The 21351-nt window shown below is 35.5% G+C and overlaps 1 protein-coding gene and 1 non-coding gene across 2 annotated transcripts in view; one reads left to right on the top strand and one right to left on the bottom strand.

The window, feature by feature from the left end:
- vir (VIR_N domain-containing protein) overlaps positions 1-21351 on the bottom strand; it is a 126850-nt gene that overhangs the window by 78287 nt on the left and 27212 nt on the right. The window contains exon 3 of the mRNA XM_089097800.1: positions 3511-3646. Within this exon, the coding sequence (XP_088953926.1) occupies positions 3511-3646 (136 nt within the window). The remainder of the gene's footprint in view (positions 1-3510; positions 3647-21351) is intronic.
- TRNAE-UUC (transfer RNA glutamic acid (anticodon UUC)) lies at positions 880-951 on the top strand. Its single transcript has one exon. It is a non-coding gene; the product is annotated as a tRNA-Glu (tRNA).

Raw genomic sequence — 21351 nt, 5'->3', positions numbered from 1 at the left:
TAACCCCCTTGCCTTCTCAAGACCAGAACATAATTTGCGCTTTACTGAAAACAAAATAAGTTTAAATGTTTTCACTTTATTTTACTTAAATAAGTAAAAAACTTTTACTCACTTTTTTTTACCCATTTTTTATTTTAAGGAATAAATATCAGTATAGGTAAATTAAACTGACATTCCACGGTCATTTATTTTTTTTTAGTAAAGCCTAAGTTATGTTCTACTTAGGCTCTACTTAAAATAAAAAATATAAATTAACAAATGTCTCTGGGCTCATTCACAACGAGTTTCTACTGATAACAAGATTTAGCTAGCGCTAATTTAAGCCAATCAGATTTTCACAGAATTCTGTGATTGGCCGAAAAATTCTGATTGGGTCAAATTAGCACTCTCTAGTATTTGCAAATTCTCACTGTAAACTAGCCTTTGAGAGCAAATTTTTTTACGCTTAGAAGTTTATTTGACTTTATTTCTGCCCTTTTTGGGCTTAATAGAGCTCTACTTTTCTTTGAAAACTTATTCTGTGGAAAGTATTTTTTTTCAAATTAAAACAAATATATGACACCGTCATTCAGCCAGGAGGGACAAATGCCTCCCCCCTTATGGGCACGCTTGTAATTGGTTGCCCTCCATGAGCTCTTTTTGAAGTTCCTGCTTATGATATATTTTCGTTTTGAGATTTGAATTATACAGTACTGGAAGTGCCGATTAGACAAGGTAAGCCATCCCTAAAATTCAGCCTATGGGCGCCAATGCTAACGGCCCAGTCTCACCGTCTCACCTTACAACGGCCCTATCATTTAATATTCACTGTTTTCTTAAAGCATACTCGAACCTGCATTATAAAAAATCATAAATCATAAAATTTTCGTCAATTGTTAATCCCATATGGTCTAGTGGCTAGGATAGCTGGCTTTCACCCAGCAGGCCCGGGTTCGATTCCCGGTATGGGAAAGTTTTTAAACTTTTGAATCACTATTGAAAATTTTTGAACACTATTATTATGTGAAGAAATTCTTATTGTTATTGGCGGACTTGCAAAAACTGAGCTGAGAAGACACATTGCCTCAAAAAAGAAATACCGGAATTCTCTATTAAGGCAAAGTATCAAAATACATTTTGCAAACTAGAAACTAAGCATTTTTTTTAGCAACTGGTTTTCAAATAAAAACAGAAATGAAAAAAAAAATTAAACGTAATTCCATTATAAATTTAAAGACAACTTGATAATAAAAGTGGCCGTATAAAGACAATAAGCACAGATAGCACAAATATAGATTCATGACCCATATGTTACATTTGTACGATAAGAACGGAAAAACCGAAAAAAAATAAAAACCCAAAAACCGAAAAAAAGCCATTTGCACTTCAGTAAAAATAAACTAAAAGACACAAAAAAAAAAAAAAAAACAAATAAATAAACGAAACAATCTAATTCTCGATAGTTGCTGCTTCGGGATGGAGTTGAATTAGCGGCACTGTTCATGTTCGTGTATCTACTAGATCCATTTCTGCCTGTTCATGTTTTTCTGTTTTATACAGGTACTCTGTCTCGTGGTTGCTCTCAGTTGTGATCTCAGCTTGGTGATAATAAACCAAGGTTTCGAACTCAACTGTAGCAATACACTGCAGGGCTGACGCAAGGATTTTAGAGTTCAAGAAGCGCTATTGTTCAAATACATATAGGCCTATATACCCAAAATGGAAAATAATGGTTAGGCCTGCCCAAAAATTGAATAGTTTAAAACGTTAAGACAATTGATGATCCACATTCATTGAGAGAAACTATTAAGGAAGTGCATTTTATAGAGTATGAAAATTCATTTTTTAATTATCTTAATATTTCTATGGGGAATATTGATATTATATAGCTGTTTGATGTTTGTTTTTATATATTTATTGATCCTTGTCGTGGTTTTGGTGGTGTTGCTGGTAAAGTATTTTTTCTTTTTGTTTCTCTTTTCCCTCAGTTGTTCGTCTCCTCTACCTCCCCCACGGAAAAGCGTTGCTTTTCAGAGGAGGTAGTGACATGTTTCGTTTAGTTTTACTTATGTTTTTCATTACTGATTGCAGATCCTTCCTCATGATAAATAAAAATATAATAAAAAATAAGAAATATAGTATAATAAAAAATGAATTTTTTTATTTTATACATAATAAAAAAAGAAATATAGCACCACAGAACCTGCAATACCATTTTTTCAATCCGCTAATATTAGTAATTAGATCCTTCTGACAAACCCTGATTGCAAGGCCGTACCCAGGATTTTTTTTCGGAAGAGATATTACTAAAAAAAAAATTTGGGGGGGGGGGGGGGGGTTACACAAAAAACCTCAAAATCGCATACAAAATTTGTTTATAACCGTTTTTGTTGCGTTTTTACGAGTCAGACAAACATTTCGGGGGGGGGGGGGGAGGTTCAAACCGGGTAACTCCCCCCCTGGATACGGCCCTGCCTGGTTGACATAATATATTGTGGTTTTTACTAATATGTCATTTTCGTATATTACGAAATTTCTCGCCCTTAGCGTTTATGGTGTACTTTTTGTTTCGATCCGACGCCAATGCTAGAGATTTCAGGCTATTTTTCGAAACTCCCTCAAATTTGCTCACAAAATAACATTTTACTATTAAGACTAATCGATAAAATAGTTACCATTCCTGAATCAGTTGGAAATGACAATCCTTTATCACTTACCAGTTTTGTTTTTTAATTTGTTTTTAAATTTTGGTTACTACGGGTCGTGATTTGTCCTTTACTAGGTTGCATAAAACAAAACACGTAATTCATAAGGAAAAGTATACTTCTACATTATGGCACAAATGGAGAAAATTTTTTACATCAGACTAGTTGTTAAATAAAAAAATTATAAAGAATATTATAAAATATATAAAATATATAGAATATATAAATATATAAAATATATAGAATATATATAATATATATAATATATATATAATATAATAGAATATATAAAATCATAAGAATAAAAGTTACTGCTGCATTAAACGTACTCTTTTATATACTGCTAAAGAAGTCAAGTTTGGTTAATGCTAATGAAATAAAATAAAATAGGATGAATATATAATAATTTAGAAACAAATTTGGGTTATATATTTGCACATTAGGTGGTAGGGGTGGGGGTAAAACATACCTTATATTAAATACGTAACGCAACCTAACCAGACCTAGGTACCTTTCCCCCCCCCCCCCCCTCACTAAACCCCTAACAAAAAACAGTTTAAATATCGTAAACGCAATGAAAACTACTCTTTGCATTCCAATTCTTAATAGTGGTATGTTTAAATAACCAGTCTGGTGGGTATCCGTCCCGGTATCTGTAGCACTCCAGTTTGACATTCCATATACAGTATATAAAAGAGTATGCATAATGCAATTGTACCGAATAAACTAAATCATTTCTAGATTAAGGTCCAAGAAAAGCAGAGGCTCAAATAGGAACAGTGACTAAAGAAAATATTTAGAATTTTTAAAAACAGAATGATTTTACCTTAATCGAAAAATCCACACTGATGTTTGAATTCTGGTCATACTGCAGGGATCCCAAATGATCAAACACACAAGACGCTGGTTTCGCCAGATTATTTACATACAATTCTAGCGTAAAACTTGATGGATTAGTAGCTCTGAAAAGGGGGTACCGAATTAACAAGCTAAATAAAAAGAAAAATTGAAGAAAAAGTTGTTAAGTTACTAAATATTCTTCGAAGAAATGACTGCAGCTCTATCAATCATGAATTGGTCATTCCATTCTTTATCAATATGATATATCAATACGATATATCGATATACCGAAAGATATATAAAATAAGATAGAGATATAATAAGATAGATAGATAATATAGACAAGATAAATAGAGATAAAATAAGAGAGGTATAAAACAGAGATATGATACATAAAAATGATGTATCAATGAACTTCAAGAACTGTTATGAATCTTTTAGGTTCAAAGCAACGTTTGTTTTGACCCTAGTCAAGTCGACCTTAACTGATCAAAATAAAGTCAATGTTAAATTCTCTCTACCAATTCACTAGAATTTGGTTCATTTTTTCCTTCTCGGTTTTTTTTTTGTTTTTTTTTTTATCAAAAATATTGGTTGTTTCTATTTATTTTTGGGTGCACTTTTCGGTATTTTTTCTCTTTTTATTATTTCGGTTGTTTAATTTTTCGATGTTAATATTTTTCTTCCGCATAGATGCCATAGCTCTGCTGTAATGTCGTTAACCTTTGGTCTAGTGAGTTTGGCCGCGGAGCGGATCTACCATCCACCGTAAGTAAAATGATTAATTCTTTGGTGACCAGGGTGAGGTCAACTCTTTGGGGAAACGTTTTGTTGAGTTACAAAATAATCCTTTAGATATAGAAAGTATAATTAATAATTCAGTTGGAAGTAGAAATAGGAATTATAATGATCCTAAATCGGTTATTGAAAGTAAATATATTTCGCAATTAAATGGTTCTACCTCTTCTAAACAAGATGGTATTTTCTCTGTGCTTCACCTAAACATTCAGGGACTTGCTCCTCTTTTGATGAGCTGAAACGGATCGTCAATGGTGGAACTCCGGATGTTATTGGATTATGTGAAACTTTTCCTGGATTCAAAAAAGGATATGCTTTTAGATATCCAAAGATTTAGGATGGAGAGGATGAACCGGAAACAGATGGCGAAAGGTGGCCTTGCCCTGTATATTGCCGATCATCTTGTATATAATTTCCGAATTGATTTGAGTAGAAATGAGGAAGGAATCTTTGAATCCCTTTAAATTGAGATTAAGTCAGGCTGTAAGGATTTAGTTGTCGGTTTGGTTTACAGATCCCCTAGTGGATCTATTCCTTCGTTTATGAAAATTCTAGAAGAGGTTTTGGACTTAGTCCAAAAGCATCCTTGCGAACAAATCCTTATGGGGGACTTCAACCTTAACCTGCTGGATCAAAATTCTGCTTCGGCTGCAGATTTTTTGTCAATGATGCTTTCTGCGGGAACTCTACCTTCAGTTTGTATACCAACCCGAGTTACTGAGATGCATGCATCACTTATTGCTAATATTTTTTCGTCACTAGATGTCTTAGATAATTCGGTGATGGTTAGTGATATTTCTGATCATTTCCCTGCTATTTCACGATATAGGACTGTTGATCGATCGCAGCGTAAAACTTCGCCATCTAATCTCCCATTTTTCTGTTTTGGTGTCAGTGAAATCAGTCTACTTAAATCTCGTTTGACTGATTAGCCATGGGATAGTTTGGATTCTGAATCGGATTTTAACCGCTCTTTTGATTGCTTTTATGATCCAGTAAAAGAAGGTATACTAGAAGTTTGCCACGAGAATCCAGCGCCTCATACCTCGATAAGGATAGTACTGCTGAATTCGTGGATGACTCCAGGTCTCCATAAAAGCTGGAAAAGGAAAGATTATCTGTGGAAGCTATACAAGGCTTCGTCATCTGCTTCTCATCATTAGCGGTTCAATGCCTATAGGAGTATATTTAATTATCTGTGTCGTAAGGCCAAGTCTCAGCATTATCACAAGAAATTTTCTGAGTGTGGAGAGGATGTTGGGAGGACATGGAAAATTATTAATTCTTTGCTTAGACTTACTCCCCCTCCATCTTAAGTTCCAACAACGCTGATAGTTGACGGAAATATTGTCCAAGGAGAAGAAAATGTTCAGCTAGAGCTTACGTCTTATTTTGATAATATAGGAAAAACGACTGCTTCCTCTGTGAGCTCTACAACTCCTCGTTGCGATTTCAGAGCCTACCTTGAACCCCCATGTTCAAAGTCAATGTTCTTTAACCTTGTTTCTGAGTTTGAGGCAGCTCGGATCGTAAATGCCCTTAAAGGTTCATCGTCTTCAGGGCCAGACAGAATTCCTACAAGGGTTATCCGTGCTGTTCTTCCTGCTATTCTGTTACCATGGACAAAGCTTGTCAATCTGTCTTTCGAAAAAGAAATTTTCCATCAATCACTCAAGCGAGCTAAGGTTATAGTGCTGTATAAAGGTGGGTCCCGGAGTGATCCTGCTAATTATAGGCCAATTTCTCTTCTATCTGTTTTCAGCAAAATTTTTGAGAAGGCTATGCTATCCAGGCTTCTTAGTTTTCTGGATTTCTAAAATTTTTTACATGATTTCCAGTTCGGATTCCGAGCGAATCACTCTACAGAGCATGCTTGCGCATCTCTCTTGAATTTCATTCATTCGGCATTAGATTTTGGTCTTATCCCGGCAGCTTTATTTTTGGATGTTCGTAAAGCTTTTGATTCTTTGACTCATCATATTCTTCTTTGGAAATTATCGCATATTGGTATAAGATCAAATGTTTTCTCTTGGTTTGAATCATATCTTTCTGGTAGACTTATTTGAATTGATCCGCTTTTCCGGAGCCCTTCTGAAGTAGAATATGGCGTCCCCCAGGGATCTGTTCTTGGCCCAGTTTTATTTCTGATTTACGTCAATGATCTGATTTCAGCAGTTAAGAACACCAGTCCTCTAGTATGCTGCAATCTGTGTCATCCGGATGTTCCTTCGTGTACCAATGCCACTTCTAATGAAGATTGCATCGTTGCTTTTGCTGACGACAGCACTTTTGGGACTCTAGGGAAGATGGAATGTGATATCAGGTCTAATATGGTGGCAATATTTGAGAGAGTAGTTTCATGGTTTGAGGCGAATTACTTGGCCTTGAATGTTGCCAAGTTACATTTTCTTATTTTTTCTGGGATTGGTGTAGCTTTCCCTCAACTGACACAGCTTCAGGTGTCACAAGGCTCCTTGTGTAGACCAAAGAATCGGTTCGTCCGGTTTCTTGGTATCCTGCTTGATGAGAACCTTTCGTTTAGACACCATATAGCCATGATTAGGGTAAAGGTCTCACGGAGTTTGGGTGTCATTCGAAAACTCAAACACACCTTTCCTGGATCTATTCTGAAGCTCCTTTTCTCTGCCTTGTCCAGTCATATGTCTCTTATTGCCCCATAGTATGGATGTCTACTCTTCCTTCTACACTGCGGTCTCTTTATCTCTTGCATTCAAAAAAACGGTGTCTTGTTATGGACACCAACCGTTCTTGACCGCTTCTAAATCTACAGTCTATCTACATTCTTTCTTGTGCTTCTTTTGTTTTTCATCAGCTTCATGGCAATCTTCCAAAATCTCTTCAAAAAACTCCTCAGTTTATTTCTGATTCAGCTCCATATAACCTTCGTTCGTCACATAGTATCTGCATTCCTCCTACTCCAACTGTGTGGTCAGATTTCAATCCCCTCATCGCTTGTCATCAGGTTTGGAACTCCCTGCCTTCTTCAGTACAGAAATGCCACTCATTTGGCACTTTCAAGAGGATTCTTAAGGACCATTTAGTTAAGAATCAAACAGAATAGTTTTTTGTTTTTTTTTGTGGAGTTGATGTCCCCTGAATGTTTAGTTTTGTTTTATGGTGGTCTTCTCTGCGCTATGACTCCCAGGCCTCAAGTATGGCCTCTTTTTTATTTTATATGTTGTTTGGCGATTGATTTCTTTTTTATGGTTGTTTATATATATTGTATTTTCTTTTTTCTTTTTTTTTCTTCTCAGTACCCCGTGTATACCTGGCCATGGAGCCTTTCGAGGGGGATTAGGAGTGTTGTGATTGAATTGTATGTATTGAATGTATTATTCAATGTAGGCCTATTTAAACGGTATGTATTCCCCCTCTATTACAGGCCTAGGAGCCTTTGGGGGATTAGCACAATGTATTGTCTTGTATGATTAATTGATTATGAATAAATCTTATCTTATCAATAATTAACACAATACACAACTCAATACTTACGGGAGGGCACGCTACTTTGGCTGAGTGGAGGGAGCAACTCAAAAGTGAAAAGCCAGCGAATTTTCTGAGATACATAAGAAATCATTGGGCACATTATTAAAACTAAATAAATAAACATTTTTTTTAACTGAAAGTAAGGAGCAACATTAAAACTTAAAACGAACAGAGATTATTACGTATATAGGCCTAAAGAAGGTTGCCCCCTCCTTAACACATCGCTCTTTACGCTAGAGTTTTTGAGTACTTAAAAAAAAACGTCTTATTGTTCTAATTAAACGGCTCCTGTGTTTCAGGAGTCATTCTTGAAGAACTGGGATAAATATCAAACTTCAGCGTGAAGAGCGAAGTCTCGACGAGGGGGCAACCCTCTTTATATACGTAATAGTTTTTGTTTGTTTCAAGTTTTAATGGTGCTCCTTACTTTCAGTTGAAAAAACTTTTTTTTTATTTAATTTCTGATCGTTTTTTAAATAATGCCAGGAAATCTGGCCCCACCTCCACAGAAAAACCCCTCCCCAAGGAAATATCCTCTTGACAATTCAATCCCGGTGAAAATTTACCCTGGGCAGTTACTCTTAACCACTCTGCGCGTAAAATTGAGACGGAAAAGAGAAAGCAAGACATAAAAAGAATTGTGTATAAGAATTCTAGCAAATTCTCCCCTTGTATAATTTCCCCTAACATGTTTAATCCCTGGAAGCTTCCCCCCCCATGGAAAATTACCCCGTGGAAACCCCCCAATAGAAAATTCCCCCCCCCCCCATTCAAAACTATATAATTGCATCCCAAAAAGAACTATCCCGCGCAACAAGAAACAATTTTTTTAGTTAAAACAGCTTTCCCCTGGGGCTGTGGGGAGGTCATGTTATACCCAAATTAATAGTTACTGAGCCTTTCAACTATGATGAACAAAATGGTTGTCTAAAAATTTTGATCGGACGATTTTGGAAAAAAGGGGCCTGGGAGTGGGCCTTATTACACTCCAATTTTTTTGGTCACTTAAAAAGAGCACTAGAATTTTTAATTTCCGTTCGAATCAGCTCTCTCCCGATATTCTAGGACCACTGGATCGATACAATCACCCTAAAAAAAAAAAAAAAAAAGTATCTTTTATATTTCTTCTGGCAAAAAAAAAAAAAAAAATAAAAAATACAAAATTCCAAATTTTTGCAGATAGGAGCATGAAACCTTAACAGTAGGGTTCCCTGATACGCTGAATCTGATATGATGTGATTTTCACACCAACAGATTCTTGAGATCACTTGATTTTTAGGGGCTGTTTCTCCCCTTTTCCGAAAATCAGGAAATTTTCTCAGGCTCATAATCTTTGATGGGTAAGACTAAACTTAATGAAATTTAAATATTTGAAATCAGCATAAAAAGTCAATTCTTTTGATATGTCTATTGGTATCAAAACTCCGTTTTTTTATAGGTTCGATCACTATTGAGCCGAGTAACTCCTTACTTACAGTTCTTTACACCACGAACTGTTTGATAGGGACAGGGAGTACGGTCTCAGGGCCCCCTCCCCTACTACGTTGAGGTTTCTCAACACTTACAATTTCAATGGTTACTTTCTGTTGATGTGATTGATAACTAAGAAAAAAACACATCGAGCACATTACATCTTTAAGTTTTGTATAACATGAATAAACTAGATGCAGAACCGGTTTATGGCTAGCAAAAAAAAAAAAAAAAAAAAAAAAAAAAAAAAAAAACACGATACGAGGCTAGTTATCATTGGCGTGATTTTTTCAAAATCCTGGGAGGGGGGGGCGCAAAGTAGGACCAAATTTTTCCAAATTAAGTGAAAATGACAGTGAAAGATGAGCCGTATAGTACCATAAAGGAAAAGATGCACTAAAGAAAACTGAACAGCTTTTCGGGATGCTTCAATTATAGATGCTTATCCTAGTTTTGAAAAGATTTTTGAAGAAACTGAATTTCAGCTGGAGGGGGAATTGGGGTCTGAGAGGCAAACAAGATTCTAAAGGGGACAGTATCCCCCTACTCCACAGCAAATAATGCCCCTGCAAGTTACGACACTTCCCTCGAACGAGGACTCTATCATGCATTGGGTTCCAGTGAACCTTTATCCAACAACTCATCCCAGACGAGTCTCATCCCAAAGTGGGTGGACATCTATGCAGCGGCCCAGTTAAGGATTAGAGCCTTCTTATTGACGCCCTCTGTGCCTCTGGGGGAACTAAGGTCTAAGATAAGGATTCGAGTTCATATCCCACAATTAAACCCAGGGAAACATATGGTTTTTTCATCAAATAGCATAAAATTCGGTTACATAATTTGCCTTCTATCAAAATTTGGCTGAAAAGACTATTTGGACGCTAGGTTATTCGAATAAAGGGGAAAAGATTACCCAACGCTTTGCTTCGTCAATAGCCTTTGTGAAATAGAATATTTTTAATAATAATATGTATATCATATAATAGAATCTAATCTAAATATATAACAGAGTATATCTAGAATATATTTTTTCTCTTATCACCTTTCCATAGAGTAATAGCACAGAGAAACAGAGAGTTTACTTGTGAAAAATGTTGCAAGTCGAAACTTTTCATCCTTTTTACCGGTTTAATATTTCTCACAGAAGAATCTGTCCTGTTTTAAAAAGGCGGAAGTACTCGTCTCCCCAAAACTGACATTTCTTTGCTTGTTTAAATACGTTACTCAGCTTTATTTCAACCGAACCATTAATTAACCCGGTTATAAAAAGGCGAAACAATGGAACGCCAGATTCTCGTTAATTTCTGTCATTTATTCCATTGCTCCGTCGCTAAATTTGACTCTAAGCACATATCGTGACTCCAGTTTAATGGTAAAACCTAAGGGAAAATTTTTATCAAATCTAGCTTCTATATTTTATTATGTCCCTATGTCACTTACAAATAGATATACTACGATATGAAAAATCAAACTCAAAGGTAATAATGTCAGTTGAATCAGAAATAATAATTTCAGTAGGCAAATTGTTTTCAGAATATTTATATTTATTATGAATTCAAAGTATTCATGTTGTATTCCACAGACCCTTTCATAAATCTTCATAACACCAGCAAACCCAACATTAAAAATGCTTATACTCCCCCACTAGCAATAAGGTTTAAGGGGTAGTGTTTTACTCCAAACTTCTACTGTTCAAATAAAACTTTATATTCCTCAGGAGAAACCACACAAAAATAACTTCTTTCAGAAATTCTACAGGCTAAACTATATAAGGAGACTCCCTCTTTCAACTAGAGCTTCCTCCATGAGTGATGCAAGAATGGGAGGGGGGGGGGTTTCTGGCAAACGTAATTGGAAAAAAATTGAAAAAAAGACAACAATTAGAAGAAATAGCTACAAAAAGATTGGCCGGATATTTTTGCCCAATATTCACGAGTCATTTTCAGCTCCTCCATTTGCATATGCATAATGTATGTTCACTGACCGGTATTTAATGAACAGACTACATACTAAAGTTCACTTCCTAAATCCCAGTTGAAGTATGTTCCTCCATATAGCAGAATGAAGGACATTTGTCACAATGCATTAATTCTTTGGAACTCATTCACACAAACTTTCAACTCATCAACTTACAAATAACACAATGCCTTAACAAGGAAACATAATTCTTTACGTTTGCCTCAAAATACTTCTAGTCAGGAGACGTCGAGTCTTATACGATATAATTGCACCTGATCATTTCCCCCTGTTATGAGTTCTTAACGTCAAATGAGTGTCTGTCTCTATATTTAAATTGGTTGGTGCTATTTCTCGAAAACTTCGTATTACAGACACAGCTCATCAAGCATAGTGCTTTTGTGTCCAAATGTGTTGAGACTTCTGAATGTGATGAAGACATTGCCAACTGGCATGAAAACGAAACAATAATGGCTACAGACTGCTGTAACTTTGTAAGTACAACAATCTAGTTATAGCCAATACAGTATTTGATCATAAAATGGCCCGTAAGTTAACGTGGTATTCAGTCATAATAAGACAGCAAACCTTATCAATTATGTTGCTGTAAACCAAAGACTGGCAGGATCAATAAAGGATTATAGGATGTATAGTAGTGCTGCTTTTGATGCTAAAACTAAAAATCACCATTTAGTAGTGGCTAGGCTTAATTTAAACTGAAATTTCGGAAGGGTAACTACCTCCGAGGAGGTTATGATGTTGTTAGAATCCAGGATGAGAATTTGAGAGAAACTTTCCAGGAACAGTTGAATACTAAATCAGAGAGTTTAAAATTTAACAATGTAGAAGAAGATGGAATAATTTTAGGAAAATAATTTGTGAAGTTGCTGATGCTGTTTTAGGAAAGAAAGTTAGGAGCGCAGCTAGGAATATTAGTAAAAAAGCATTATGTTTAAAAGAGAGAAGGGGCATGTACAATGATATCTGAGTGATAGATCATATGGAAACAAAAGGAATGTAAAGAAAGTGGAGAAAGCATTAAAATATGAGCTAGCATTAAGTATGAGCTTAAAATTGCCGAGGATCTGGAAGATGCAGCTAGATGGTATAATAGTAAAATATTGTACTGGCATGTTAATAAATTGAGAGAAAATAATTAATCCGAACTTGTCTCAGTTAAAGATAGGAACCGGGCCAAAACTAATAATAAGGGAAGAGTTAAAGAGGGATGGGCAGAACATTTTGAGACTGTGCTAAACCGAGATAGAGTTACAGGAAAACATAAAAAAGAAAATAAATAAAGTTTATGATAACTTGTATGTGAAGGAAGATTTGTTTTATGAGGAAAAATTAGCGACAGTACCAAAAGGATTAAAAAAAATAAGGCACCAGGTGTTGATAGTTTGGTAAATGAGTTTCTTAAATATGGTGGCTCTGAGGTTAGAAATAAGTTACTGAAGATTATGAATTTAATTTTTTAAAAGGGGAAGTACGTGGTATTTTAGGAAAACCCTAATTTAACCGCTGCATCAAAAAGGTGATAAGATTGTGTGTGGTAATTATCGAGGCATTAACATGGTCTCTGTAGGTAGCAAATTACTTAGTCATATAGCACTTTTTAGACTGAGAGATGCTGTAGACAAAGTTATAAGAGGAGAGCAGTGAAGTTTTAGAAATGGTGGAGGATGTGTCGACCAAATTTTCATTTTTTAGGTTAATAATTGAGAAGTGTCGGACTTATCAAACACCTTACATTATAGTCCAGGAAGTGTGTGAAAAAAGGGCCTAACTGGGAACAAATTGCAAGAGAAAAGATTCTTTGACTACCCGACTAAAAAAAAAAAAAAAAAAAAAAAAATGTGCTGATTCTAAATATGCAAAGTTGGCTCATCTATCTGTTTCACAAATATATTTTTTTTAGGTTGAGGCTGATTTTGAGGGGGGTGAATTTCGTGTTCTATATACAGGCGTACACAAAATTGATGTCTAGAATAGTGTAATAGGTCACGGTAATTATGAAAATCACTTTTATTTGAACGTAAAATTAAAACTTAGGTTTTATTTGAGGTTGAGGTTGATTTTAAGAATATGAAATTCGTGCTTCCATGTAAAGGCGTACTACAACAAAATTTATGTCTAGAATAGGGTATTAGATCACGGTTATAATTAAATTCCCCTTTATATTAACGTAAGACTAAAAATTAAGTTTTTTGAGGTTGATTTTGAGGAGGTGAATTCGTTTTTACGTATAATGGCGTACATCAACAAAATTGATGTCTGGAATAGGGTACTAGATCACGGTGATTAGGAAAATCATCTTTATTTGAACGTTAAAATTAAAACTTTCATGTAAATATACCATTAGTGTAAAACCACTCTTAGTATGAAAGAAATCGGTCTTGAAATGTAGTATGAGAATTATCACCAATCCGTTTTTATATATAGATGTGTAAAAAAAAAAAATTGATGTCTAGAATTGGGTACTTGATCATGGTGATTATGAAAATCACCTTTATTTTAGCGTAAACTAAAAATTATTTTTATTATCACCGTGATAAACATAAAAATTATATTTTTATAGATAGCTAGAAACTACCAACCCCGACGTATTTGACAATTTTCAGAACGGAAGATAAGATAAGATTTATTGCAAAAAGCCTGTGGGCCATAGCAACACAAAATACAGTCTACAAACAAAGCTTAAGAAAAAAATGAAATTCTGGATAGTTAAAATCAAAAAAGAAAAAAGAACAACAAAACAGCAAAAGAGAGAGATACCTAAGTTGAATAATTTCGTCAACAATCACAAACAATGATAAAGTTCAAATCCTAAATACAGTAACAGGCGATCCCCTCAAACATAATTACCTATGATGAATCCCTAAACGAAGAAACTTACACAGCTGTTTAATAGCACATGCGTTCCTCTCAGCCATCCGCTCAATTAACCAGCATTCACTCCCAAACACTTGTCCAAAACAATCATTCCGCAACTCAGACAGCTCTTCACACTCGGATACAAAATGAAATAAGTTTTCATTCGCCAATCCACACTTTGGGCAAAAATAAGGGTCAGCCGCCACACTAAACTTTCCTAAAAATGTCCTTCTCTCGCCTAAATCCAAACTATCCCCTCATACCAACAACAAATTCTTCAAATCCTTTTTATTCAACCCAAATTCAAAATAAATCTCCTCCCCCCAACAGTCTTTGGCTTGGGAGTAAAACCTCAAAGACATTGACTGGTCCTTATGAGCTTGCCACTCTTGGATTTCTTGGTCATTTAGGGTTCGCTGGACTTCCTTCCATAATGACACGGTTTCACCCATAGGGCCTTTTCCTTCATTCCACATCTCCGAAAGTCCACAAAGGTCCAGTATTTTCTTTTACCTGATTTGACCATGAATCACGTACCGTCCTTCAAGCTCTCCAAATAAGCTGCCTTAAGAAGCCGAACTCTAGGTAGCCTAATTATCTTCTCCCAGAATTTTACCGTTCTAACCAATCTAACGGTCCTTAAAAGAGAAAAGCCCCAAATCTCCTTCCAGTACCACTGAACTAAATGAATCCTTCAAGCCTAAAATTCTCTTAAAATACCTTAGCTGAACTACTTCTAGCTTATCTGCTTTAGCAAAACCCCAAACCTCAGAGCCCCAATGTAGACTAGACATTTGTCTGGAAAACTCTTCTCTGGATCCTCATGCCAGCTAGCTAATTTAAATTACTTCTCAAAAGCATCTTTATTTAATAGCCTATTATCCCTTAAATAACAATCTTCTACATGCCTAGACATCCCCCTTAATGAACTAAACTTAACACCCAAATAAACAAATTCTTCTTTAACCTCTAAGACCTTTCATCCAAAATTAAAATGAACCTCTGAATCAACATCTCCATTGCTCCTAAATACTAATACTACTGATTTTTTAGCGTTCAACTCTAAATCCTTCTTTTATAAATAATGGTCTATTATATCTAATTCTTTCTGAAGATTATCTCTGCTATCCGCCACTAGAGCTATGTCATCCGTGAATAAAACACATGATAACCTAAACCAATTCAAAGATACATAAGGGGCTCCATTATTTTTCATAAACATATCTAAGTCATTAACAAACAAGGAGAAATACTTAGGAGATAAAGTACATCCTTGTTTCAAATCCACACGAGACGTAACCAGCCTAGAAAAAATTCCCATAACCTTCACAACACATTTCACCCTCCGATACATATCTGCTATTATTGCTATAAAGCAAGACGGCAAGCCTATTTCTAACAGACTTTCAATTAACAACCTCCTACTTACCGAATAAAAAGCACTTTTTACGTCTAAAAAGGCTACAAATAGCCGACCATTGTCTCCTGTAGCATATTTCCCGGTAAATACATCCAAGATAAAAACAAGGGTAAATACATCCAAGATATGTTATCCGCAGATCCGAAAAATTTTGGGCGGATCTGTCGCCAGATTTAGTCATTGAGCAGCTCATGCGCTCGTTGAAAATTAACCGTGGTCTTACAAGGGGAAGGGGTATAAATGAGTTGTTGCAGAGGCTGACTTGGTTACTTTCAGTACCAGCTTGTAATGCAATTAATTCGTTGATGCAAAATCTTGCTAAGGTCCAATAAAGAGACAAGCGAACAGCACAAAGAAGTTACAGAGTCGAGGATTGAATGCGACAACCATGACACTAGCAAGCTTGTTTGCTTATTTGCTGAGGAAACCCCCTTCGCAGAAGACCCGAGCTTGCGCAACTCTGGAGTTACGGCTGTTAAAAAAGTCAACGACAACACAGTTAGATCCGTCGGACAAGAAATCATGGATAGCATGACAGGGGAAAACGTCAACACGTACACATTCAAGAAAGAGTTGGTGGCCGTAACGCTTGCTAATCAAGCTGCATTAGTTATTAATGGGCAGTCAGTTTCCATTGATCCAGCATTGATGTTTCAGCGGCTAGTGACATTTGCTAGAAATAGCGACAATAATTTGGAGTCATACTTTAAGTATGAATTGTGTTCACCGCCTCCGTCACCTTTTGAAGCAAATGGACTTTCACGATTAGCCGATAAGCTTGCCCTCACCGATGCGATGTGGTGTCTAGTTGCAGAGCAGCAGCCAAAAGCTGAAGACTTCGTTAAAGATTTCAGTGACAAGTATACAGTTCTCGACGGTGGGGCACTGCTTCAGCGAATCTCCTGGAAAAATAACTCAACTTATGATAGTATCTGCCAAAAGTACGTTGACTACGTTGCACGGAAATACGGGTGGCAAAGGACGTCAGTGGTTTTCAAAGGATACAACCAAGCACCTTCAATCAAACACATCGCCCATTTTAGACGGAAAGGGTCACGATTGTACCCGCAGATCAATTTTAACAGGAATATGGTCTGTTCTACAAAGAAAGAAGTATTTCTAAGCAACTTCAAGAATAAACAAGCAATCATAGTCAAGACCAGTGAGTACCTGACCAAAGCTGGGTGTCAGGTATGCCAAGCAGAAGGTGACGCTGATCTTCTCATTGTTCTAATTGCAGTTTGATCTGCTTCTTTTATACCTACTGTCCTGGTTGGAGACGACAGAGAACTGCTTTATCACGCATAGACAGGTAGCCAAGCGATCTACTTTTACTCTGAGCCTCGAGCTGGAATCTCAAAGAATAGAATTTGGGATATAGATACGACGAAACTCAAACTTAGACATCGTATATGTAGCACAATCTTGTATGTCCACGCCTTCCTTCGGTACGATTCAATTTCTCGAATCTATGGCATTGGGAAGTCAGCGGGACTACAGCTTCTGATAAAAAACAATGAGTTTTACGAACCTGCTTAAGTTTTTATAGACCCACTATCCACCAAGCACGAGATTTAAGCAGCTGGGGAGAAAGCAATGATGCTTTTACATAAGTACCCAGGCTCAATTTCAACCCTCAATCAGTTGCGTCACCTCAAATTCATCGAGAAAGTTACAAAATCTGCTTCGTATGTTGAGTCTAAAGTTCTCCCTCCCACCAGTGATGCTTGCAGCTTCCACTCATTTCAAGTTTATTTGCAAGTTAGATCACGGAATACCCTGGGATGTAATCTCGACTCTACCCAGTTCGATTGGGTAATTCAAAATGGACTATATCGCCCTATTTGGGGTGAACTCCCAGCTGCCCCCAACTCTCTCCTTGCAGTTTTTCACTGCAACTGCAAAACCGACTGCTCAAATATGCGATGCTCTTGCAAAAAAATGGCATGAAATGCAAATGGGCCTGTGGACTATGCAAGGGAACAAGTTGTGCTAACTGTGTTACAACTGAGTTTCTCGGAGCTAAGGATCTGGAAGATAACGAAGATGTATGAATATTGATATTTCGATTTTTATCACATTTGTATATTATATTACTGTAAAAGTTGAGAATGTTTTAATCGTTAGTTAGAACATTGAACAGAGTGACAGTTGTCATTCTGCATTTTAAGACCGGTTTCATTAAGATTAAACGTGGTTTAACACTAATGGAATATTTAAATGAAAGTTTTAATTTTACGTTCAAATAAAAGTGATTTTCACAATCACCGTGATCTAGTACCCTATTTTAGACATCAATTTTGTCGCTATACACCTTTATATGTAAAAACAAATTCACCTTCAAGAATATAAAATTACTCTAGAACTAGATAAACAAGATAGGCTACCCTTTTTAGATATTTTATTAATAAAGAGTGATAATGGTTTACTTTTTTCAATTTATAGAAAACCAAGTCATAATGGCAGGTATTTAAATTTTCGTTCATCTCACCCAATTTCAGTAAAAAAAGGGAACAGTAATATTTTATTTTGCAACATATATCCTGTAAAATTTGTAGGCTAAATGAAATGATACAGAAAAGACAGATTAAGCATGAAAAAGGTAATAAAAACAAAGGTTCTCAACTTTTGGACCCTACAATTTCCAATAGATACGTTTCATTACCTCACATACCAATTCTTATGGAGAGAACTAAAAGGACTTTACTGAAACATAATATTTCAACTTGTTTTAAATCAATAAAACCATTGAGTATCTTTCTAAATTCTGGAAAATATATAACACGTAATAGTTTGACAAGTGGAGTATATAGCATCCCTTGCTCATGCGGAAAATTTTACATCGGTCGAACACACCAGCAATTTGTGGAACGATTTATTGAGCAACGGAGTTCAATAGATAATGCTCTAAAATTTACAAAACCTCCAGAAAGCTTCACTTCAGCTTTAGCAGAACATATATTTTTAATCCGGACCATTTTGTGCAGTTCGAGGAGGCAAATGTCATTTCAATTGATATAGGTTTCACTCAATGGGCTCTTGAAGCATTAGAAATAAAAAAAAAAACATATTTTTGCAGGTTTGTCAATCAACAGAGATACTTGGAATATAAATATTGATCCTATTTATGATATTATTTTAAAAAATGAACCCATATTTAAAAATAAAGAATTGAAATATGTCTTAGGGGTTAGTTCAAATAACAAACTTAAGCGAATAGCAGCATCAAAAGCTTTGCATAAAACTATGTTGCTATAACTTATTCCTAATTCATTTGCTATTTTAAAATGTTTAATCCAGTTATTTTTGTGAGGCGATTTCACGAAGGTAGCTTCCAATTGTAAATGTTAAGTATGGTAATTGTATGTTATATATTTTAGGTTAGTCTATTTTAGTTTTATATATATATATATATATATATATATATATATATATATATATATATATATATATATATATATATATATATATATATATATATATATATATATATATATATATACTGCTACTACTACTAACAACTCACCGCAGCACCAAGCCGCCTGAGGCCAACACAGATACGCACGCTCCTCTTTTCTAAAAAACTTTTTCTAAAAAACGAAAAAGTTTTTTTTAATTAATTTAATACAAAAACCAGCTGCTAACCTCATTTCCTATCTTAACCGCAGCAGTATTATTCTCGTTCATAGCACTAATCACTTTAATGTATTTGTCTGGTATACCTTTGATAGAGCTCTTCTATCAACAGAATCGAACGCTTGCTCATAATCTATAAAACTGAGGACCAAAGGTGTTTGACAACTTAGGCACTTCTCAATTATAAGCCTAAGAGTGAAAATTTGGTCGATACATCCTCTATCTTTTCAAAAACCGCACTGTTCTTCTCTTAAAACTTTGTCTACAGCATCTCTCAGTATAAAAAGTATCATATTACTAAGTATTATGGTACCTACAAAGACCAGACTAATGCCTCGATAGTTACCACATTCACTCTTGTCACCTTTCTTATAAAGTGGCTTATTAAGGTTTTTCTAAACTCGTTAGGTACTTCCCCTTTTTCAAAAATCATATTCATAATTTTCAGTAACTTATTTCTTACCTCAGAGCTACCATATTTAAGAAACTCATTTACCACACCAGCAACACTTGGAGCATTATTATTTTTTAATCTTTTTAGTACTGTCACTAATTCTTCCTCACAAAACAAATCTTCCTTCACATCCAAGGTATCACAAACTTTTTCATTTTCCTCTATATCTTTTCCTGCAACTCTGTCTTGGCTTGGCAAATCCTATCTTTAACTGGGACAAGTCTGGCTTGACTACTCCCTCTCAATTTATTAACGTGCCAGTACAATATTTTTCTATTATGCCGTCTAGCTGCTTCTTCCAGATCCTCCGCAATTTTATTCATGGCCTCTACTTCACACGTCCTTAATTCCTATTTTAATGCTTTTTCCACTTTCTTTACATTCCTTTTGTTTTCGTATGATCTATCACTCAGATAATTCTTGTACAAGTCCTTTCCTCTTTTCTATTAAACATAAAGCTTTTTCACTAATTTTTTTAGCTGCAGTCCTAGCTTTCTTCCCTAAGGCACTTCAGCAACTTCACAAATTATTTTTCTAAAATTATTCCAACCATCTTCCCCATTATCCTTTCCCCATTATCCATTATCCCCATTAGTTCCTTCTCCTTTTTATTAAACGCAAAGTTTTTTCACTAATATTCCTTGCTACGTCCTAACTTTCTTACCTAAGACATCTTCAGCAACTTCACAAATTGTTTTTCTAAAATTATTCCAACCATCTTCCAAATTATCTAATTTTAAACTCTCAAGTTTACAATTCAACTGTTCCTGGAAAGTTTCTCTCAAATTCTCATCCTGGAGTCTACCAACATCATAACTTCCCAGGAGATAGTTACCCTTCCGAAATTTCAGCTTTAAATTAACCCTTGACACTACCAGATGATGATCTTTACTTTTAACATCAACAACAACACTCTTATATACCCTAATATCTTGTATTGATCCTCCTAGTCTTTGGTTTACCCTAACACAATCAATAAGGTTTGCTGTCTCACCATCACGTGAATACCATGTTAACTTATGTGCCATCTTATCACCAAACACAGTATTAGTTATAACTGGATTGTTGTATCTACAAAATTGCAAAAGTCTGTATGCATTACTGTTTTCTTTTCCTACACCAAATTTACCTAGGCTAGGATACCATCAATCCTTATTTCTACCAACCTGGGCACTAAAATCTCCTAGTAAAAACATCATACTTCTACCTGGGACCCTGTCTATTGCTCCTGTAACTGTACGTAAAATTCATCTAAATCACTATTATCTTCGTCAGTCTGTTCTACAGGGGCATATACTACTATAACTGATTACCCTGAACTTTTTAGTCATAAAATGAGCAATTAGTTTCCTATTATTAATACCTTCCCAGCCTAAACAAGACTTAAAAGCTTCCTTATTCATCATGAGCCCTAATCCCTGTCTATGTATTCCATCGTTCCTGCCTGAGTAAACAAATTGTATATCACCTAAATTCATGCTTCCTACCCCTGGGATATGAGTTTCTGAAACTCCCAATAAGTCCAATTCGAATCGTTAGAATTCGTAAGTCCAAATGTCGATATGATAGTCATTTCTTAACGTTGTAACATTCCAAGTTCCAATTTTCATGTTCTTTAAATCATTGAAATTATAAAAGCAATGATCCCAGATAGCAGTACAGGACGGGGATCACATATCTCCTCCAGTCTACACCGAAGCGCTAAATAT

The sequence above is a fragment of the Artemia sp. Qi Xiang Cuo genome, chromosome 12 (assembly GCF_049724085.1).
Source record: "Artemia sp. Qi Xiang Cuo chromosome 12, ASM4972408v1, whole genome shotgun sequence".
Classification (NCBI taxonomy): Eukaryota; Metazoa; Arthropoda; class Branchiopoda; order Anostraca; family Artemiidae; genus Artemia; species Artemia sp. Qi Xiang Cuo.
This window is presented reverse-complemented; position numbering and strand designations above follow the sequence as displayed.